At 44.8% G+C, this 17510-nt stretch overlaps 1 protein-coding gene across 2 annotated transcripts in view; it reads left to right on the forward strand.

Moving 5' to 3' along the window:
- Positions 1 to 17510, forward strand: part of SETBP1 (SET binding protein 1) — a 315488-nt gene that overhangs the window by 195609 nt on the left and 102369 nt on the right. For both annotated transcript variants that reach the window (XM_060690781.2, XM_087885503.1), the window contains exon 3: positions 13066 to 16495. In XM_060690781.2, the coding sequence (XP_060546764.2) occupies positions 13066 to 16495 (3430 nt within the window). The remainder of the gene's footprint in view (positions 1 to 13065; positions 16496 to 17510) is intronic.

Below are 17510 nucleotides of genomic sequence, written 5' to 3' on the forward strand. Positions count from 1 at the left end.
GGCCTTGGTGGGACTGGAAATTGGCAAACAGTTTGGGGGGAGGCTGTTTTCACCCTCCCCAGACTCCTAGAAAAGCTCTGGAGCCCGGAGAGAGTGAAAAATGAGTCTTCCCCACCACCACCCAAGGCCCTTCAGAGGCAGGAAACAGCCTGTTTTCCTACTCCTGGTGGGCCCAGAAGGCCCGAAAATAAGCTGAGCTCGTGTGCCCATCACGGCCCTACTATTTCAGACAAATCTCCAGTCTCTTTTTGAAAGCCTCCAGTGAGGGAGCAACCACAACTTCTGGAGGCAACTTCTGTTCCATTGGTTGATTGCTCTCACCGTCAGGAAATTTCTCCTTAATTCTAGGTTGCTTCTCTCCTTGGTTAGTTTCCATCCATTGTTTCTCGTCTTGCCTTTTGATGCTTTGGAAAAATAGTTTGACTCCCCTCGTCTTTGTAGGAGCCCCTCAAATATTGGAACGAACGGTGCTATCACTTCTCCCCTAGCCTCTGTAAATTGTTACGTGACTCTGGCTTCCCCCATTGACTTTGCTCGTCAGAAGGTCGCAAAAAGGGATCACGCAACCCCTGGACACTTCACCCGTCATAAATACAAGCCAGTTGCCAAGCATCTTCCGTTTTGCTCATGGAACCATGGGGATGTTGCAATGATTGTAAGTGTGGAAAACGGTCATAGATAACTTTTTCAGCGCTGTTCAACTTTGGACAGTCACTAAATGAACTGTTGCAAGTCAAGGACTACCTGTATATTTGCCAGTGTTCTCAACAACTTGTGAGTCAGCTTTGTGTTGTGTCTGACAATGGTCAATATAGATTTTTCATTTATTTATTTGATTGATTGATTGATTGATTGATTGATTGATTGATTGATTCGATTTATATGCCGCCCTTCTCCGGAGACTCAGGGCGGCTTACAATGCGTTAAGCAATAGCCTTCATACTTTTGTATATACCTGCTTAGTAGGACTTTCAGCCCCCCCTAAGCGGTGTTCTTTTTTATACAAAGTCATCTTATTGCCCCCACAATCCGGGTCCTCATTTTACCTACCTCGGAAGGATGGAAGGCTGAGTCAACCTTGAGCCTGGTGAGATTCGAACTTGCAGTAATTGCAGGCAGCTGGTGCTATTTAACAGCACTTTAGTCTGCTGCGCCACCAAGGCTTTGGTGTTGACAGTGGCTTCAACCCTCATTGGATTCCATCTTCTCAGATCCTCCATATTCCTTCGCTGTCCCCCCCCCCCCCCCAGCCTCCTAAAAACTGGCTGTTTCTGCAACCTGTTCAAGACTCTGGAAAGTCAAAAGCCTTCAACCTCCTAGAAACTCACCTTCGGAGTTTCAGATTCAAGCAACGTTTTAAGTCAGGGGTGTCAAAACTCAAGGCTCATGGGCCGGATCTGGCCCGCAGGGGTGCTTAGTTCTTGGCCACCCTGTAAACAGCAAAGGACTGGCCTGTGGTGCCCCCCCCCACCCCCGGGTCAGGCTCCGTTTTCGCTGGCAGAGGGCTAGCAAAAAAAAACTAAAAACAAAAGAAAAGGAGAAATATTTCCCCTTTTGCATTTGAGCATCCCAGAAGGGACAGGAAAGGAGAAAGGGAAAGAGGAAAGACAAAGAAGAAGATGGGAAGAGAGCAAGGAAGGAAAAATAAGGAAAGAGGGGAAGGAAGAAGAAAGGAGGAGGAGGAGGAGAGAGCAGGAAAAAAGAAAAGGAAGAAAGATTATAATGAGAGTGAGGAAGGGTCTGAAGCAGGGGTGGGTTCAGGAGAACCTCTAGCTAAGATTCTGTGCAGTTCAGAGAACCCCCAAATCCCACTCCTGCCTGGCCCCACCCACCCCATCCCTCCCAGGTGTCCCCACGCGGCCCATTTTGGATGCGGGTAAGTGCAGGGCACTACGCGGAGGCTTGGGGAGGGCGAAAAACGGGCCTACAGGAAGGCCGGAAATGGGCCTGTTTCCAACCTCCAGGGGGCCTCTGGAGCCTGTGAAGGCCATTTTCATCCTCCTGGAGGCTCAAGGAAAGCCTCTGGAGTCCGGGGAGGGCAAAAACTCCCCCCACCCCGTCGTGGTGCAGGAGGCTGACTAGGCCACACCCACCCAGCAACCCCTTGTTAATTTTTGAAGCCCACCCCTCATCTGAGGGAAGTTCTGCCCCCACATGATTGACGTGGAGCTGGCCATGCCCACTATGCCCACGTCCACCAGGGCCATGCTCCCCCCTGCCCCTCCCCCAAGGTCAAACACAACCATGATGCGGCTCTCAATGAAATCTAGTTTGACACCCCTGGTTTAAGTGAACGAAAGCAAACAAACAACTGGAAGTGTGCGAACACCTAAAAAAAAATCAAAGACTCTGGCACGTACTTGAAAATGCAAAGAAATCTTCGACTCCACTTCTCTGGGGCCTACAAAGGTGTCGTTCACGACACATTTATATTAATGAACATCAAAAAGGTGTCTTACAACTTTTCAAGGAGAGGTTTGTTTGCTTTCCTATTTACCTTTTGGGGTTTGTTTAGTTTTTTTAAAAAAAAAAAAAACCTCAAATCTGCTTCCTCCTGCCAAAATCCTTCAGAAGGTAAAACACTGCCAAAGCAAAATGAAGAGGGGAAAAAAATAAATAAATACAGCAGTTTGTTCTTCTTTTAAAGAAGATTTGGCTGCAGGTTAATTTTATTGAGTATAATTAAGTTTTCCACCTGGCCAGGAAATAAATGAATGGAATGAGTGAGTGAGTGAGTGAGTGAATGAATGAATGAATGAATGAATGAATGGTTACTTCTGTTCTGACCACAATTGAGCCCAAAATTCATGCCCTTAAGTGAGACATTGGTTGAGTTTTGCCCCATTTTACGAACTTGCTTGCCACTGCTGTTAAGTGAATCACGGCAGTTGATCAGTTAGCAACCTGATTACTGTTAAGTGAATCTGGCTTCCCCCTTGACTTTGTTTGTCAGAAGGTCACATAACCCTGGGACATTGCAATGGTCATAAGTATGAATCAGTTGCCAAGCATCTGAATGTTGATCACATGATTGTGGGAATGCTGCAGAGGTTATAAGTGTGAAAAACAGAACAACAGAGTTGGAAGGGGCCCTGGAGGTCTTCTAGTCCAACCCCTTGCTCAAACAAGACCCTATACCATTCTGAACAAATGATTGTCCAATCTCTTCTTAAAAGCTTCCAGTGATGGAGCACCCACAACTTCAGTGCAGTTGTAACTATGAACAGTCAGTAAATGAACTGTTGTAAGTCAAGGACTACCTGTGTAGTCCAGTTGGTTGTAATAGAAACATACAAGACGGGAACAGAAATCTTTAATTTTTTTTTTACAAATACAGGTCATCCTCATTTACAGTCAATTACACCATCAGTCAATTTCTAAAAGCAGCCTTACTTAGAACAGCTTACATCCTGTGACCTTACTTGTAAACGCCATCAAACATCCCCATCTGCCTCTCCCAGGTGCTTGGGAAGGACACGAAGGGTAGACAGAAATGCCAGATTCGGTCTGAACATCTGGCTGACTATCCGTCGAACCAAAATAAATAAATAAATAAATAATAGGACAATTCCCATTGACAACTTGTGTTCTGTGGCTTGAATCTTTGGAAGATCTGAAGATCTTCCGCTTACTACCGTCTTCTTCTGCCTGGGGAAATGAGACCCTCCAACCCCACCAGCAGATTTGCGAAGGTGGTGTTGAGGTCCGCCAGCAGCCTGCGGAGCTGGCAGCGGAGTCGGACAGTGAGGAGGCTGAGGAAGAACATGGCCCAGTCCTGGAGGCTGGGGAAGGCCCAGATGAGGGCTCTGGGTCGGAGGCAGAGATGGGGCCAGGGCCATCTGGGAGTGATGTGCGGACTCTGGAGCCTCCAGAGGCTGACAGCAGAGAGGCAGAGGAACAGGAGGAGCCTGTTCCTAGTGCATGCATGAAAAGAGCTGCCAGAGCAGCTAAAGCAGAAAGGACGACTCGGGAGTAAGGCCAAGAGATGATTGGCCCCTCCCAGAAGGCTTAAAAGACCAGCAATGGCTCTTGGGCTCTTTGTCGGAAAACAACGTTGATAGATTTGTTTCTTGTCTTGCTGCATTTATTTCTTGCCGGCGTCTTCTGCTTCTGAACTTTTGCCAAGAAAAACCTTTGGCAGGTTGCCTAATTAGACCAAAGTTGGTGATAAGGCTGAAGAATTGTGTTATGAAGAGTTTGTTTGGAATTAGTTTGGACTACGCTGAGATGAGTTAATTCTCAGCTGTTCTAATAAAGTCTGTTTCGAACTGATTGTGTCTGATAATACCTACTTGGGCCTGGGTCACAACAGGTGGTGACATTGTCCCCCAACTGACATTACGCAAGCCAGATGACTCCCGTGGGGAGGGTAGGATCAAGAGTTTGGGGATTTTATTTTATTTTACAAGCGGTCCTCGACTTACAAAGTTTAGCGACCATTCAAAGTTACAGCACAGGAAAAAAAGCGACTTACGACCGTTTTTCACACTCACGACCGTTGTAAGCATCCCCATGGCCATGTAAACGCAATTCTTGGCAACTGACTCACATTTATGACGGTTTGCAGTGTCCCGGGGTCATGTGACCCCCTTTTGGGGGGGGCGACCTTCACGGAGGGAACCTTAGTATTTGACCTTCGGACATACAAAGTCAATGGGGAAAAGAGATTCACTTAACAGTTTGGTTACTACCTTAACCACTGTAGCAAGAAAGGTCGTAAAATGGGGCAAAACTCACTGAAACAACTGTCTCGTTTAGCAACAGAAATTTCAGACTCAATTGCGGCCGTAAGTCGAGGACTACCTGTATTTTATTTTAGTTGTGTTACATTACGTTACGCTATGTTGTTATTACCTCATTTACTATTTTTATTGTATTTATTATCATTTTACTTTATTTTACTTTATTATATTATTATTTTATTTATGTTATATTATTTTACTTTACTTTATTATTTTATTTGATTTATGTTATGTTACCTTATTTTATTTATTATTATTTTGCTTTATTTTATTTTATTTATGTTATGTTGTATTATTTTACTTTACTTTATTATTTTATTTTATTATTTTATTTATGTTATATTATTTTACTTTACTTTATTATTTTATTTGATTTATGTTACTTTGTATTATTTTACTTTACTTTATTATTTTATTTATTTTACTTTATTTATTTTACTTTATTATTTTATTTTATTATTATTTTATTTGTTATATTATTTTACTTTACTTTTATTTTATTATTTTATTTTATTTTATTTATTTTATTTTAATTATTTCAGCTAAGGAGAGGCTCGTTGTGCCGTACGGTACTTTTGGTCCAATTTTTTCTCTCCCAGCTGCTGGAAAACCAGACAGCTGAACTGTGTTGTGTTTGGGACACATAACATTTAAAAGGATTTGTTATGTCAGCGGTGATGAGCCCTTTGTGAGAAGTGACAGGGGGATTTCATTGTTCTCCGCTTTCCCAGACTTTCTCTGGAAGGACTGGGGGGCCTCCGACGTAGCTTGGTTGTTGATGAAGCAGCCATTCATACAGATGGACAGAGTGGGGGGTGGGAGATGGGGAAGGCAGGCAGGCAGATGGAAAGAGAGCTGGCCAGCCCCACGGGGAGGGGGGAGGGGGAAGTTTATGGGATAGTTTGGGGAGAAAAAAAGGGGGCTCGACAAAAAATTAAACGGAACAGCTGGGAACTAAAGAAGGACCACTACGAACTGATCCATGCTTAGAAAAACTATCGTGCATGGAAGTTGGTTTGCACTTCGTGGCGTCCAAAGCACCAGAAGGCAAGACAAGAAACAAGGGATGGAAACTTATCCAGGAGGGAAGCAACCTGGAATTGAAGAGAAACTTCCTAAGAGTGAGGACACTTTCATTTCAACCGTAATAACACAAGGGCTATCCATAGATTCAAACTCAATGTAATTCGCTCTAATCTTGATTGTAGGAAATGTGACTTCTGCAATAGAGTAGTAAATGTCCCGATCCTGTTATTAGTCTCGCTAATCCCCATACCTTTTACCTTAAACCCGTGGTGGCGAACTTATGGCACACGTGCCACAGGTCGTATGCAGAGCCATATTGGTGGGCACATGAGCGTTGCCCTAGCTCAGCTCCAGCACGCATGCGCGCGCTGGCCAGCTGATTTTTGGGCCTTCTGGGCCCAGTGGAACTCGGCAAACGGGCTGTTTCTGGTCTCTGGAGGGCCTCTGGGGAGATGGGGAAGGCTATTTTTGCCCTCCCCAGGCTCCTAAAAAGCCTCTGGAGCCTGGGGAGGGCAAAAAAACGGGCCTACCGGGCCATCACATGCCAAAAGCGGGGGGGAACATGGGGTCATGCAGGCATGCGTGGTGGGGCAGGGCGTATAAAATTATGAGTGTGGGCCCGGACGCGCGCGACCACCCCACACTCCCCCAGCTTTTGGCACCCAATGGCAAAAAGGTTAGCCATTAGTGCCTTAAACTGTCTACCGTGGACCTTTCATGTTTCTTAAGAGGTTCCTAAGGGGGGCATGCATAAGTGCGCCAGCGTGCCTACCGTCCCTGTCCTACTGTCCCTGTTTATATGTGCTCATTCTATGTGTTTATGGCTATGTTTTGCCTATTTATATCCTTTTATATGTGTCCGTGTCTATGTCTATACTGTTGCTTGTTTCCTTGTACTTGTTGACTAAATAAATAAATAAGTAAGTAAGTAAGTAAGTAAGTAAGTAAGTAAGTAAGTAAGTAAGTAAGTAAGTAAGTAAGTAAGTAAGTTGTGGGTGTTTCATCCCTGGAGGTTTTTAAGAAGAGATTGGCCAACCATTTAAGGGAAATGGTGTAGGGCATGGATGTCAAACTCAATTTCATTGTGGGCCATATCAGGGTTGTGCTTGACCTTTTGCGGGGGAGGCATGGCCAGCTGAACATCACTTGTGTTGCGGGGGGGGGGGCACCTGAAAGCTCTACCAGCGAAAACAGGCTCCCAAGCGCCATTTTTGCTGGCAGAGACACCACAGGCCGGTCCTTTGCTGTTTCCAGGGTAGCCCTGTGGGCCACATCTGAGCACCCCGCGGGCAGTGGTGAAATCCATTTTTTTTTACTACCGGTTCTGTGGGCGTGGTGTGGCTTGGTGGCCGTGGCTTGGTGGGCATGGCAGGGGAAGGATACTGCAAAATCTCCATTCCCACCCCACTCAAGGGGAGGTTACTGCAAAATCCCCATTCCATCCCACTCTGGGGCCAGTCAGAGGTAGCATTTGCCGGTTCTCCGAACTACTCAAAATGTCCGCTACCAGTTCTCTGGAACCTGTCCAGAACCTGCTGGATTTCACCCCTACCCACGGGCCAGATCCGGTCCCCGGGCCTTGAGTTTGACACCCCTGGTGTAGGTTCTCCTACTTGATCAGTGGGTTGGACTAGAAGACCTCCAAGGTCCCTTCCAACTCTGTTATTCTATTGTGTTATATTTGCTATTCTGAAACATATGATTTCTCCAAAGAATTCTCAGAGGTGCTTGTTCCAAATGGCAACCAAACGTTCTTGGTGGTTTTTTTTTTTTTTTTCCCTTGAAAACATTTCGCTTCTCATCCGAGAAGCTTCTTCGGTTCTGACTGAAAGGTGGGGAATGGAACTGCTGAAGAAGCTCCTTGGATGACAAGTGAAACATTTTCAGGGGGGGGGAACACCCCCCCCAAGAATGTACAATTAACTTTTTTTGTTAGGAAAAATGATACTTAAGGAAGAATGGGACAGCTAGAATAAATTTGCATAAGTGGGTCAGAATCCTACGCTTTTAAAGATCATCTACTCAGAAAAACATTTTGACATTTTAAGGGGCAAAATAATAGTGTTCTGGACAATACAGCCCTTAAAACTGGTTCAGGTAGTCCTCAATTTATGACCTGCTCGTTTAACAACGGTCGGCAATTTACCAGTATATCACCCTTGAAATTAAGGCTTGCAAAACATTTTCACACAGTCACAATTTCCAACATTTTTTGCTGGTTTTCAGCGGTTTTTGTCAGTTTCCAGCCAAAAAAATCCCCCCAAAAAACACACCACCCATTTGGGAGAGTGTCATTTGTTCAATGACCAAGTCATTTGCTTAACAACTGCGATAATTCACTTATTAACTGCCATAAAAACATTAGAAAAATCTGAACTGGTTACATGGTATCTGGATTTATGACCGCAATGACTTTTGACAGAAATTTCAATCCCAATTGTTGTGTAAATTGAGGACTAGCTGTACAATAATTAACCTAGGCAAAATATAATAGAGTGATTTCCTTTCCTTTCCTTTCCTTTCCTTTCCTTTCCTTTCCTTTCCTTTCCTTTCCTTTCCTTTCCTTTCCTTTCCTTTCCTTCCTTTCTCTCCCCTCCCCTCCCCTCCCCTCTCCCCTCCTTTCCTTTCCTTTCCTTTCCTCTTCTTTTATCTGCCTTGCCTTGTCTTGCCTTACCCGTTTTTTATCTTTCTTCCCTTTCCTTTCCCCTTCTTTTATCTTCTCCTTTCCTCTCCTTTCCTCTTCCTTTCATTTTCTTTTATCTTCTTTCCTTTCCCTTCCCGTCCCTTCCCTTCCCTTTCCCCTTTTATCTTCCTTTCCTTTCCTTTCCTTTTTTATCTTCCTTTCTTTCCCTCCCCTCCCCTCTCCCCTCCTTTCCTTTCCTCTTCTTTTATCTTCCTTTCCTTTTACCTTCCTTTCCTTTCCTCTTCTTTTATCTCCCTTGCCTTGTCTTGCCTTACCCCTTCTTTTATCTTTCTTCCCTTTCCTTTCCCCTTCTTTTATTTTCTCCTTTCCTCTTCCTTTCCTTTTCTTTTATCTTCTTTCCTTTCCCTTCCCGTTCCTTCCCTTTCCCCTTCTTTTATCTTCCTTTCCTTTCCTTTTTTATCTTCCTTTCTTTCCCTCCCCTCCCCTCTCACCTCCTTTCCTTTCCTCTTCTTTTATCTCCCTTGCCTTGTCTTGCCTTACCCCTTCTTTTATCTTTCTTCCCTTCCCTTTCCCCTTCTTTTATCTTCTTTCATCTTCCTTTCCTTTCCTTTTATCTTCTTTCTTTTCCTTTCCTGACCCTTTCCCCTTCTTTTATCTTCCTTTCCTTTCCTCTTCTTTCCTCTTCCCTTCCCTCTCCTCTCCTCTTCTTTTATCTTCTTTCCCTTCCCTTCCCTTCCCTTCCTTTATTTTATTTTATTTTATTATTTTATGGTTTTCCTCCTCCCCTTCTTCTGAGATTCAGGATGATTAGACTAAGAAGGTGACAGACACAGTGCTGCTGCAGTCGGTTTAAAATCACAGCAGAGGGCAATTAACAACATGGAAGGCCAGCTGCTTATCTAGCCAGATAAAGCTTCTTAATAGGGAATTCCACTCCAAGAATTGTTTCTGCAGATGCAGGGCTTCATACTTCAAAGTGTGTGTGTGTGTGTGTGTGTGTGTGTGTGTGTGTGTGTGTGTATTTCTGAAGTGTTTATCCCAGATTGCTGAAAAAGCTTTTCAGCCAACAACCTGAGCCGTGCCTTTCCTTAAAAAAAAAGGGGGGAGGGATTTTGGATTTATTCCGGGGGGGGGGGGGTGTCACGTACAAGTTAGAATCCGATTTCCCATTTAAAACACGAAAAAGCAAAAACCTTTGCACAAAATCAGGTTTTTATGCTTTTTAGCTTCCGCTCTTGATCTCAGGGCCTGCGGGTACCCTCAGAGTTATCTTGAGGTAAAATGGACGGCCAATAAAGTTGACCAATAAATAAAATAAACCCTTCCAGCCCTTCCATCCTATGATTCCTAAAACAGATACCTTCCATTCAGTTGTATGTTGAATCAATTTGTTAAGCTGCCCATCACAATATCCCTCTTATTTTTCCCCCTTTTCTGCTTCTTTCTATATACCCCCAAAATAAGACATCCCCTGATAATAAGCCCAATCGGGCTTTTGAGCCCATGGCAATAAGGCCAAGTGCTTATTTCAGGGTTCAAAAAAATATAAGACAGGGTCTTATTTTCAGGGAAACACGGTATTTTTTTTTAAAAAAAATAACTTCGTAAAGTTGCCTTTTTCAAACCAAACCAAACCAAAAAAAAAAGCTAAACTGTCTTGACCGAGGAATTAGCTGGCACCTTTTTTTAACCTTGTTTGTTTTTATAGCCATCTCTTCCATTAACACTCTCTTCCTTCCCTCAAATTCACCTAGCAGGGCAAAAAATAATAATAATAATAATAATCCAAAATATTTAAAGCAAGGGATTCATGGAAAGACCGAGATGATTATTTAGATTATCAGCTTTAATTTTGGCTGATGTCCTTTGTGTCCTTTTGAGGAAACAAATAGGAGTTGCCGCTAAGGAAATCTAACCTTTTGATTTACTATTCATCATCAAAGCGATTGCAATTCTTAAAAATGTGCTACCAAAATCCACTACAGGCAGTCCTCAGCAGTTCATTTAGTGACCATTCTAAGTGCTATTGATTTTGCTATTTTAGCGGCTTGTGTATTATATTAGATGGATAGAAATTAAATTTTGTCTGTCTGTCTATATTTATCTAGAGTATCTATCCATCCATCCATCTATCTTTTATCTCTCTATCATCTCTCTATCTATCCATCTATCTATCTATCATCTATCATGTGAAGCGGTATTGAGTCTAAGTGCTATTGCTATCTAGACATTTCTATCATCCATCTCTCTCTCTCTCTCTCTCTCTCTCTCTCTCTCTCTCTCTCTCTCTCTCTCTCTCTCTATATATATATATATATATATATATATATATATATATATCCTATCTTCTTAACCTCCCATCTCCCTCACAGAAGGTCTCAAAAGTACTCAAACAACTGCTAGCAGGAATGGAAGTTGAAAGCTTAAGATGAAACAAAAAGAATCAGAACACTACAATTTTCTTTTCTCTCAATCAGCAAATATGTTAATAAGATTTGGAGTTGCACCAGTAGTTAACCATTGTACGGATGTAATAAAAACTTGCATAGTTAAGAAAATTCTGGAATTACTGTTTGTTTCTTCCGAAAACAGAACCCTTAGCATGGAAGGGAGGTGAGAAAGTACTCAGTGCCTCTGGAATTGCTTAATTATTAACCCCTAGAGAAACATAATATTTTTCACCTCACATGAACCTACAGTCCATGTTTTCCATTTCTTTTACTTTCAAAGCCTCTTGTATAGCAGGTTGATTTCCTTAAAGTGTGTGTGTGTGTGTGTGTGTGTGTGTGTATGTATGTATGTATGTATGTATGGATGGATGGATGGATGGATGGATGCATGGATGGATAGATAGATAGATAGATAGATAGATAGATAGATAGATAGATAGATAGATAGATAGATGATAGATTGATTTGAGTTCTGTGAGTTTCAGGATTGCGAGTTCTAGTCCTGCCTTAGCCATGAAAGCCATCTGGGTGACCATAGGCCAGTTATTCGCTCTCAGCCCAACCCACCTCACAGAGTGGCTAGTTGTGGGGAAAATAAGAGGAGGGGAGAGTGTTGAATACGTTCGCCATCTTGAGTTATTTGTGAAAATAATAAAGGCAGGATATAAATCAATAATCATTGAAAAGGATCCCAATGTTGAGAAAGATGGAAGGCAAAAGGAGAAGGGACAGCAGAGGATGAGAGGGTCAGATAGTGTCATTATTGGGTAAATTCCATGAGACAGTGGAGGTCAGGAGGGCCTGGTGTGTTGTGGGCCATGGTGTGGCGAAGACTTGGACACGCGTCTATGTAGATTCTCAGTCATCCAAGTCATGGCTGTCCTAAAGGTACTTTTTTCAAAGGCAACTGCACCTTTGGGACAAGACTTAGACACGGCTTAACAATTGGACAACAAATAAATGAATAAATGAATGAAATTACTAATAGCAGCATCATTGTAAACAAATTGTTGTTGTTGGGGTGGTGATAGCATTCACTGAAAAGAAAAAGATATAGATAGATAGATGATAGATAGATAGATAGATAGATAGATAGATAGATAGATAGATAGATAGATAGATAGATAGATAGATACTGTACTTTTCAGAGTATAAGATGCACTTTCCCTCCCCCCCTAAAAGAGGGTGGAAATGTTGGTGCATCTTATACACCGAATACAGCCATTTTTTGCCTCCTGAAACCCTGCCCCGTGCATCCCATTTTTTCCAAAAACAGGCCTGTTTTTCGCAAAAATGGGATGCGCAGAGGTTTTGGGAGGCCTGCAGAGTGCTCCTGGGGGCAGTGGAGAGCAAAAACCAGATGCACGGAGGCCAATCACTTTTTTTTCTTGTTTTCCTCTTTGAAATCTTGGTGTGTCTCATACTCCGGTGCCTCTAATAGTCCAAAAAATACGGTAGATAGAGAGAGACAGAGACAGAGAGTGTTGTGGTCCGCCAGCAGCCTGCGGAGCTGGTAGCGGAGTCGGACAGCGATGAGGCTGAGGACGAATATAGGCCAGTCCTGGAGGCTGGGGAAGGCCCGGATGAGGGCTCTGCGTCAGAGCAGAGATGGGGCCAGGGCCATCGGGGAGTGAAGTATGGACTCCAGAGCCTCCAGAGACTGATAGGAGTGAGGCAGACGAACAGGAGGAGCCTGTTCCTAATGGACGCATGAGAAGAGCTGCCAGAAGGCAAGAGCAGCTCTGGCAAAGAGGACAACTCAGGAGTAGGGCCAAGAGATGATTGGCCCCTCCCATAAGGCTTAAAACAGACCAGCAACAGCATTTGGGCTTTGCCGGAAAACAATGTTGGTAGCTTTGTCTTCTTCTTCTTTGTCGTCTTCGTCTACGTCTTGTATTTATTTTTGTATCTGTGACTTCTGAACGTTTGCCAAGAAAGGCCTTTGGCAGTTTGCCTAATTGGACTAAGGTTTGCAATAGGACTGAGGAATTTGTGTTGGGAAGAATTTGCTTTAATTTAGTTGAATGACGCTGGGAATGAAGTAATTCTCAGCTGTTCGAATAAAGTTTGTTTTTCACTGACTGATTTTCCTACTACTTACTTGGGCCTGGGTCACAACAGAGAGATACATAGATAGATATAGATATTTTGAGGATGGAAAGGCTTAATCTTCTTTCTCTTTTCTTGTCTCCCTTCTTACCAGGGTTATGACAGGCTGCAGAAACATTCCGTGGTTCACTACGATCCAGAGCTACCCCAGGATTTCACCAGTGACACCTTAAAATCACGGCACCAGCAAAGAAATAGCAACCAACATCATCTCGACTGGTCGTTGACTTCTGAGTCTGGATCGACTTCTCAAACTTGCTTCGTTGCTCCGGAGTCAAACCGAGAAGCCACTAATCCCCCTAAGGTCTCAGGGTCAGAGGCTGGACTGTCGTTCAGCAAATCCCAAGTGAAGAAGGCAAATTCCAGCAGCGCCTGGGCTCAGCTGACCAGCGGCGGTAATAACAAAGACCTTCCCTCTTGCACTGCAACCCCGGGTTCAAACTCTCATGGATTAGCATCCCAGTCTAACAATCTGGTTGACTGCGGTGGATTTTTGAGTCAAGACGGAGGGGGACAAGCAGACCCCCTTGATCAAACCAGCACCAGCTCCAAGAAAAAGTCCAGTAAGAAAGACTTAATCAACCAGACCGCCCCAAATACAGACCTAGAATGGGTGAAGAACACTCAGAAGTCATTGGAAGCCCAACCCAACATCCACATGGATGGCAAAAAGGAACCCAGCGCAACCAAGCCACCATCTCCCCGACAAAGCCCAAACTCTGCCAATCTTTCTGAAAATGATTCGAGCCACGTGCGAATTACTATCCCGATCAAAGGTCCAATAGGGGAGCCACCTGGTCACAAAAGGAAGAAAAGACAGTCAACCAAAGTTGCTCCCGAGAAGACGGAGAAATCTCCATTTTCTGGGCAACATGTAAGCAGTGATGTAGCCAGCCGGAGTAGCAACCAAACTGACTTGTGTAAGAAAGATCCCCGGGTCACAAAGCCAGGGAAAGCTCCTGAAATTGAATCTCCATCCGTGGTACCCATGGAAAAAACCGAGATGACCAATAAATCGCCCTCAAGCAATGCGACCAGGCTCAGAAAGGCCACAACCGTCACATCCGTTTCAGTGACAAATGATATCCCTGCCCTCAGCAAGCATTCAGAGATTCAGCACCCCAAATTTTCAGCCAAACGAAGGTGGACTTGTAGCAAACCTAAAAGCATGTTCCGGGAACCTTCTCTGGGTCCATCTGAGAAGCTGATGATAGAGCCTCCGTCCGCTTATCCCATAACACCATCTAGCCCTCTCTATACCAACACAGACAGTCTGACAGTGATAACCCCCATCAAGAAGAAGAGGGGCCGACCCAAGAAACAACCTTTGCTCACTGTCGAGACCATCCATGAGGGAACATCCACCAGCCCTGTCAGCCCAATCAGTCGAGAGTTCCCAGGTACAAAAAAAAGAAAGAGGAGGCGAAACTTGGTGACCCTGGCTCAGATGCCTTCAGGAGAAGAACACGCGGCTGGCGAGTTGAAATTTCACAAAAAGGTGGGCAAACTCGGCGTCCTGGATAAGAAGACCATCAAGACGATCAACAAAATGAAGACTCTCAAGAGGAAGAACCTCTTGAGTCAGATCTTATCGTGTTCCAGTAATATATCTTTGAAAGCCAAAACCCAGCCACCAGCCACCTCGGGGGCTCCAACGATCGACGCAAGGTTAGGAAAGCAAATCAATGTGAGCAAACGAGGGACGATCTACATAGGCAAGAAGAGGGGAAGGAAGCCAAGATCTGAGTTGCAGTCTCCACAGGAAGACCCTAAGGCGGTCGTCAAACACTTGAGGCCTGTATCTAGCCAGCCCGATCACCCAGCCGTGCCTTCAACCTTGCAGTCTCTCGTGACCTCCTCACCAGCAACGGTTCACCCGCTGTCCATGCAGCTAGCGGGCTCTCACGACAACCTTAGCCCTGCCAGGACCGACACCAATTTTTCAGAGTTAAAGACGATGCCAAATCTACAACCCATCAGCGCGCTCCCCACCAAAACTCCGAAAGGAATCCACAGCGGGACTTGGAAGTTGTCCCCACCCAGGCTCATGGCCAATTCTCCTTCCCACCTGTGTGACATTGGTTCTCTGAAGGAAATCACGCTGTCTCCTCTGAGCGAGTCCCATAGCGAAGAAACCATCCCGAGCGACAGCGGAATTGGTACGGACAACAACAGCACCGCAGATCAAGCCGAGAAGACTTCAGAATCACGCCGAAGATACTCCTTCGATTTCTGTAGTCTGGACAACCCAGAAGCCGTCCAGTCAGACACCAGCAGTAAGAACAGGCACAGCCACAGGCCGAAGCATCTCATGGTGGACAATTTTCTCTCCCATGAGTCCATGAAGAAGCCAAAGCACAAGAGGAAGCGGAAAAACTTACAGAATAGAGATGACCTCCAGTTCCTGGCTGACCTGGAGGAGCTGATCAGTAAGTTCCAAGTCTTCAGAATTTCTCATCGAAGCTACACGTTCTATCACGAGAATCCGTACCCCAGCATTTTCAGGATCAATTTTGATCCCTACTATCCTGTGCCATATATCCAGTACGACCCATTGCTGTATCTTCGCAGGACCTCCGACATGAAGTCTAAGAAAAAGCGCGGTCGGCCTGCCAAAACCAATGACACCATGACGAAGGTGCCTTTCTTACAAGGGTTTGGTTACCCTATTCCCAGCGGGAGTTACTATGCACCCTACGGAATGCCTTACACATCAATGCCTATGATGAACCTGGGCTACTACAGTCAGTACCCGGCCCCGTTGTACTTGTCTCACACCCTGGGCACGGCGTCTCCTTTCATGAGGCCTACGGTGCCCCCTCCCCAGTTCCATCCAAGTTCTCACATGAAGATGCCCAACACTGCCAAGCATAAAGCCAAGCACGGCGTCCACTTGCAGACGCCCGTAGGGATGGGCCTGGGAGATGTCCATTCCTCGTTGACTTCCGCCAAGGTGTCGGGGACCACCTTATCCGGTGGCCGACTTCACAAAAGGAAACACAAACATAAGCACAAGCACAAGGAGGAGCGGATATTGGGGGCTCACGACGACCTCAGCAGCCTCTTTGCAAGCAAGTCTCCCGGCTTCTCCAGCCATTCGGTGGGGGAGAGATTAAATGTCTCCGAGAAGGACCTCTCCTTGTTGACCGAGAAAGGCAAACACAAGGACAAACAGAAGCACCAGCACTGCGAAGCTGGACACAAGGGGTCCAAGAGTAGCTTCGAGGTGGACACCCTCTCTACGTTGTCGCTCTCCGACACTCAGCAGTGGGTCAAGGATAAGAACAGCTCAAGCAGCGATGACCCCTGCCTGAAGAAGTACGCCGGGAACACGGAGAGCAGTACGAGAGCCGATGTGGATGTCTTTGGCGAGATGAATTCTGCCAGTGACAAGCGAGATGGGGACTCCAGCGGAGGAAAGAGAAGGAGCTTTGACGGATTTGGGACCTACAGGGAGAAGGACTTTCAGACGTTCAGAGCAAGTAGGAAGGACAGGAACTCGTACGATTCCTCAACTGTTTCAGGTAAGAGATTTCCTTCAGCAATGAGCTGTCTCCCCCATCCCATCTCTTTCTAGACACACAAATGACTATTTCATGTTGTTTAACTGCATTTACCCTGTTTCCCTGAAAATAAGACCTAACCGGGGGGGGGGGGGAATCCTACCATGATTTTTCAGGATGCTCGTAATATAAACCCTACCCCCAAAATAAACCCCAGTTAAGATTGTCATCCAGATGGGTGCATTTAGTACCGTATTTCCCCCAAAATAAGACCTAACCAGAAAATAAACCCTAATGCATCTTTTGGAGCAAAAAATAATATAAGAACTGGTCTTATTTTCAGAGAAACACGGTATATCTGATCTATTGTCTATAATCAAGCAGACATCATCCATCCTAGCTGAAGGCAGGATTCCATTGACCATCTTCAACAAGAGAGCCATACAAAGATGATTTGAAGGCCAAGGAGAGCTCATATATCTCCTGGCTGCAAGGTCATATTGTGAGGATATTCTTAAACTGCTGTCTGGTTGAACTTCTTTCTGTTTAGTTTTTGACCTGTCGTTCCTGATTTTGGGGCAATAGAGAAATAAGTCCATCTCTTTTCAATGTGGCAATTCTTCAGATGTTCCAAGTGTGCTATTATCTCTCAGTTGTCCGTTTGTGCTAAGGAATTTTGACCGCGAAGAATTGTGTGTCTGTGTTTTGCATTATAAATGCAAAGATTGCATTTATAAATGCAGGTAGTCCTTAATTTACAACTGCAATTGAGCCCACAGTTTCCGTTGCTAAGTGAGACAGTTGTTAAATTTTAATTTTTTTTCCCCGTTGGATGAAGTTCCTTGCTACAGATGTTAAGTGAACCGCTGCGGTTGTTCAGTTAGTAACACGGTTGTTAAGTGGGAATCTGGCTTTCCCCAATGACTTCACTTGTCCAAAGGTCACAAAAGGGGATCATGTGACCTGAGAACACTGCAACCGTCATAAATATGAGTCAGTTGCCAAGATCTGAATTTTTTGATCACGTGACCATGGA

Source organism: Pantherophis guttatus, chromosome 2 (genome assembly GCF_059756535.1).
Source record: "Pantherophis guttatus breed Tessera chromosome 2, ASM5975653v1, whole genome shotgun sequence".
Lineage (NCBI taxonomy): Eukaryota > Metazoa > Chordata > Lepidosauria > Squamata > Colubridae > Pantherophis > Pantherophis guttatus.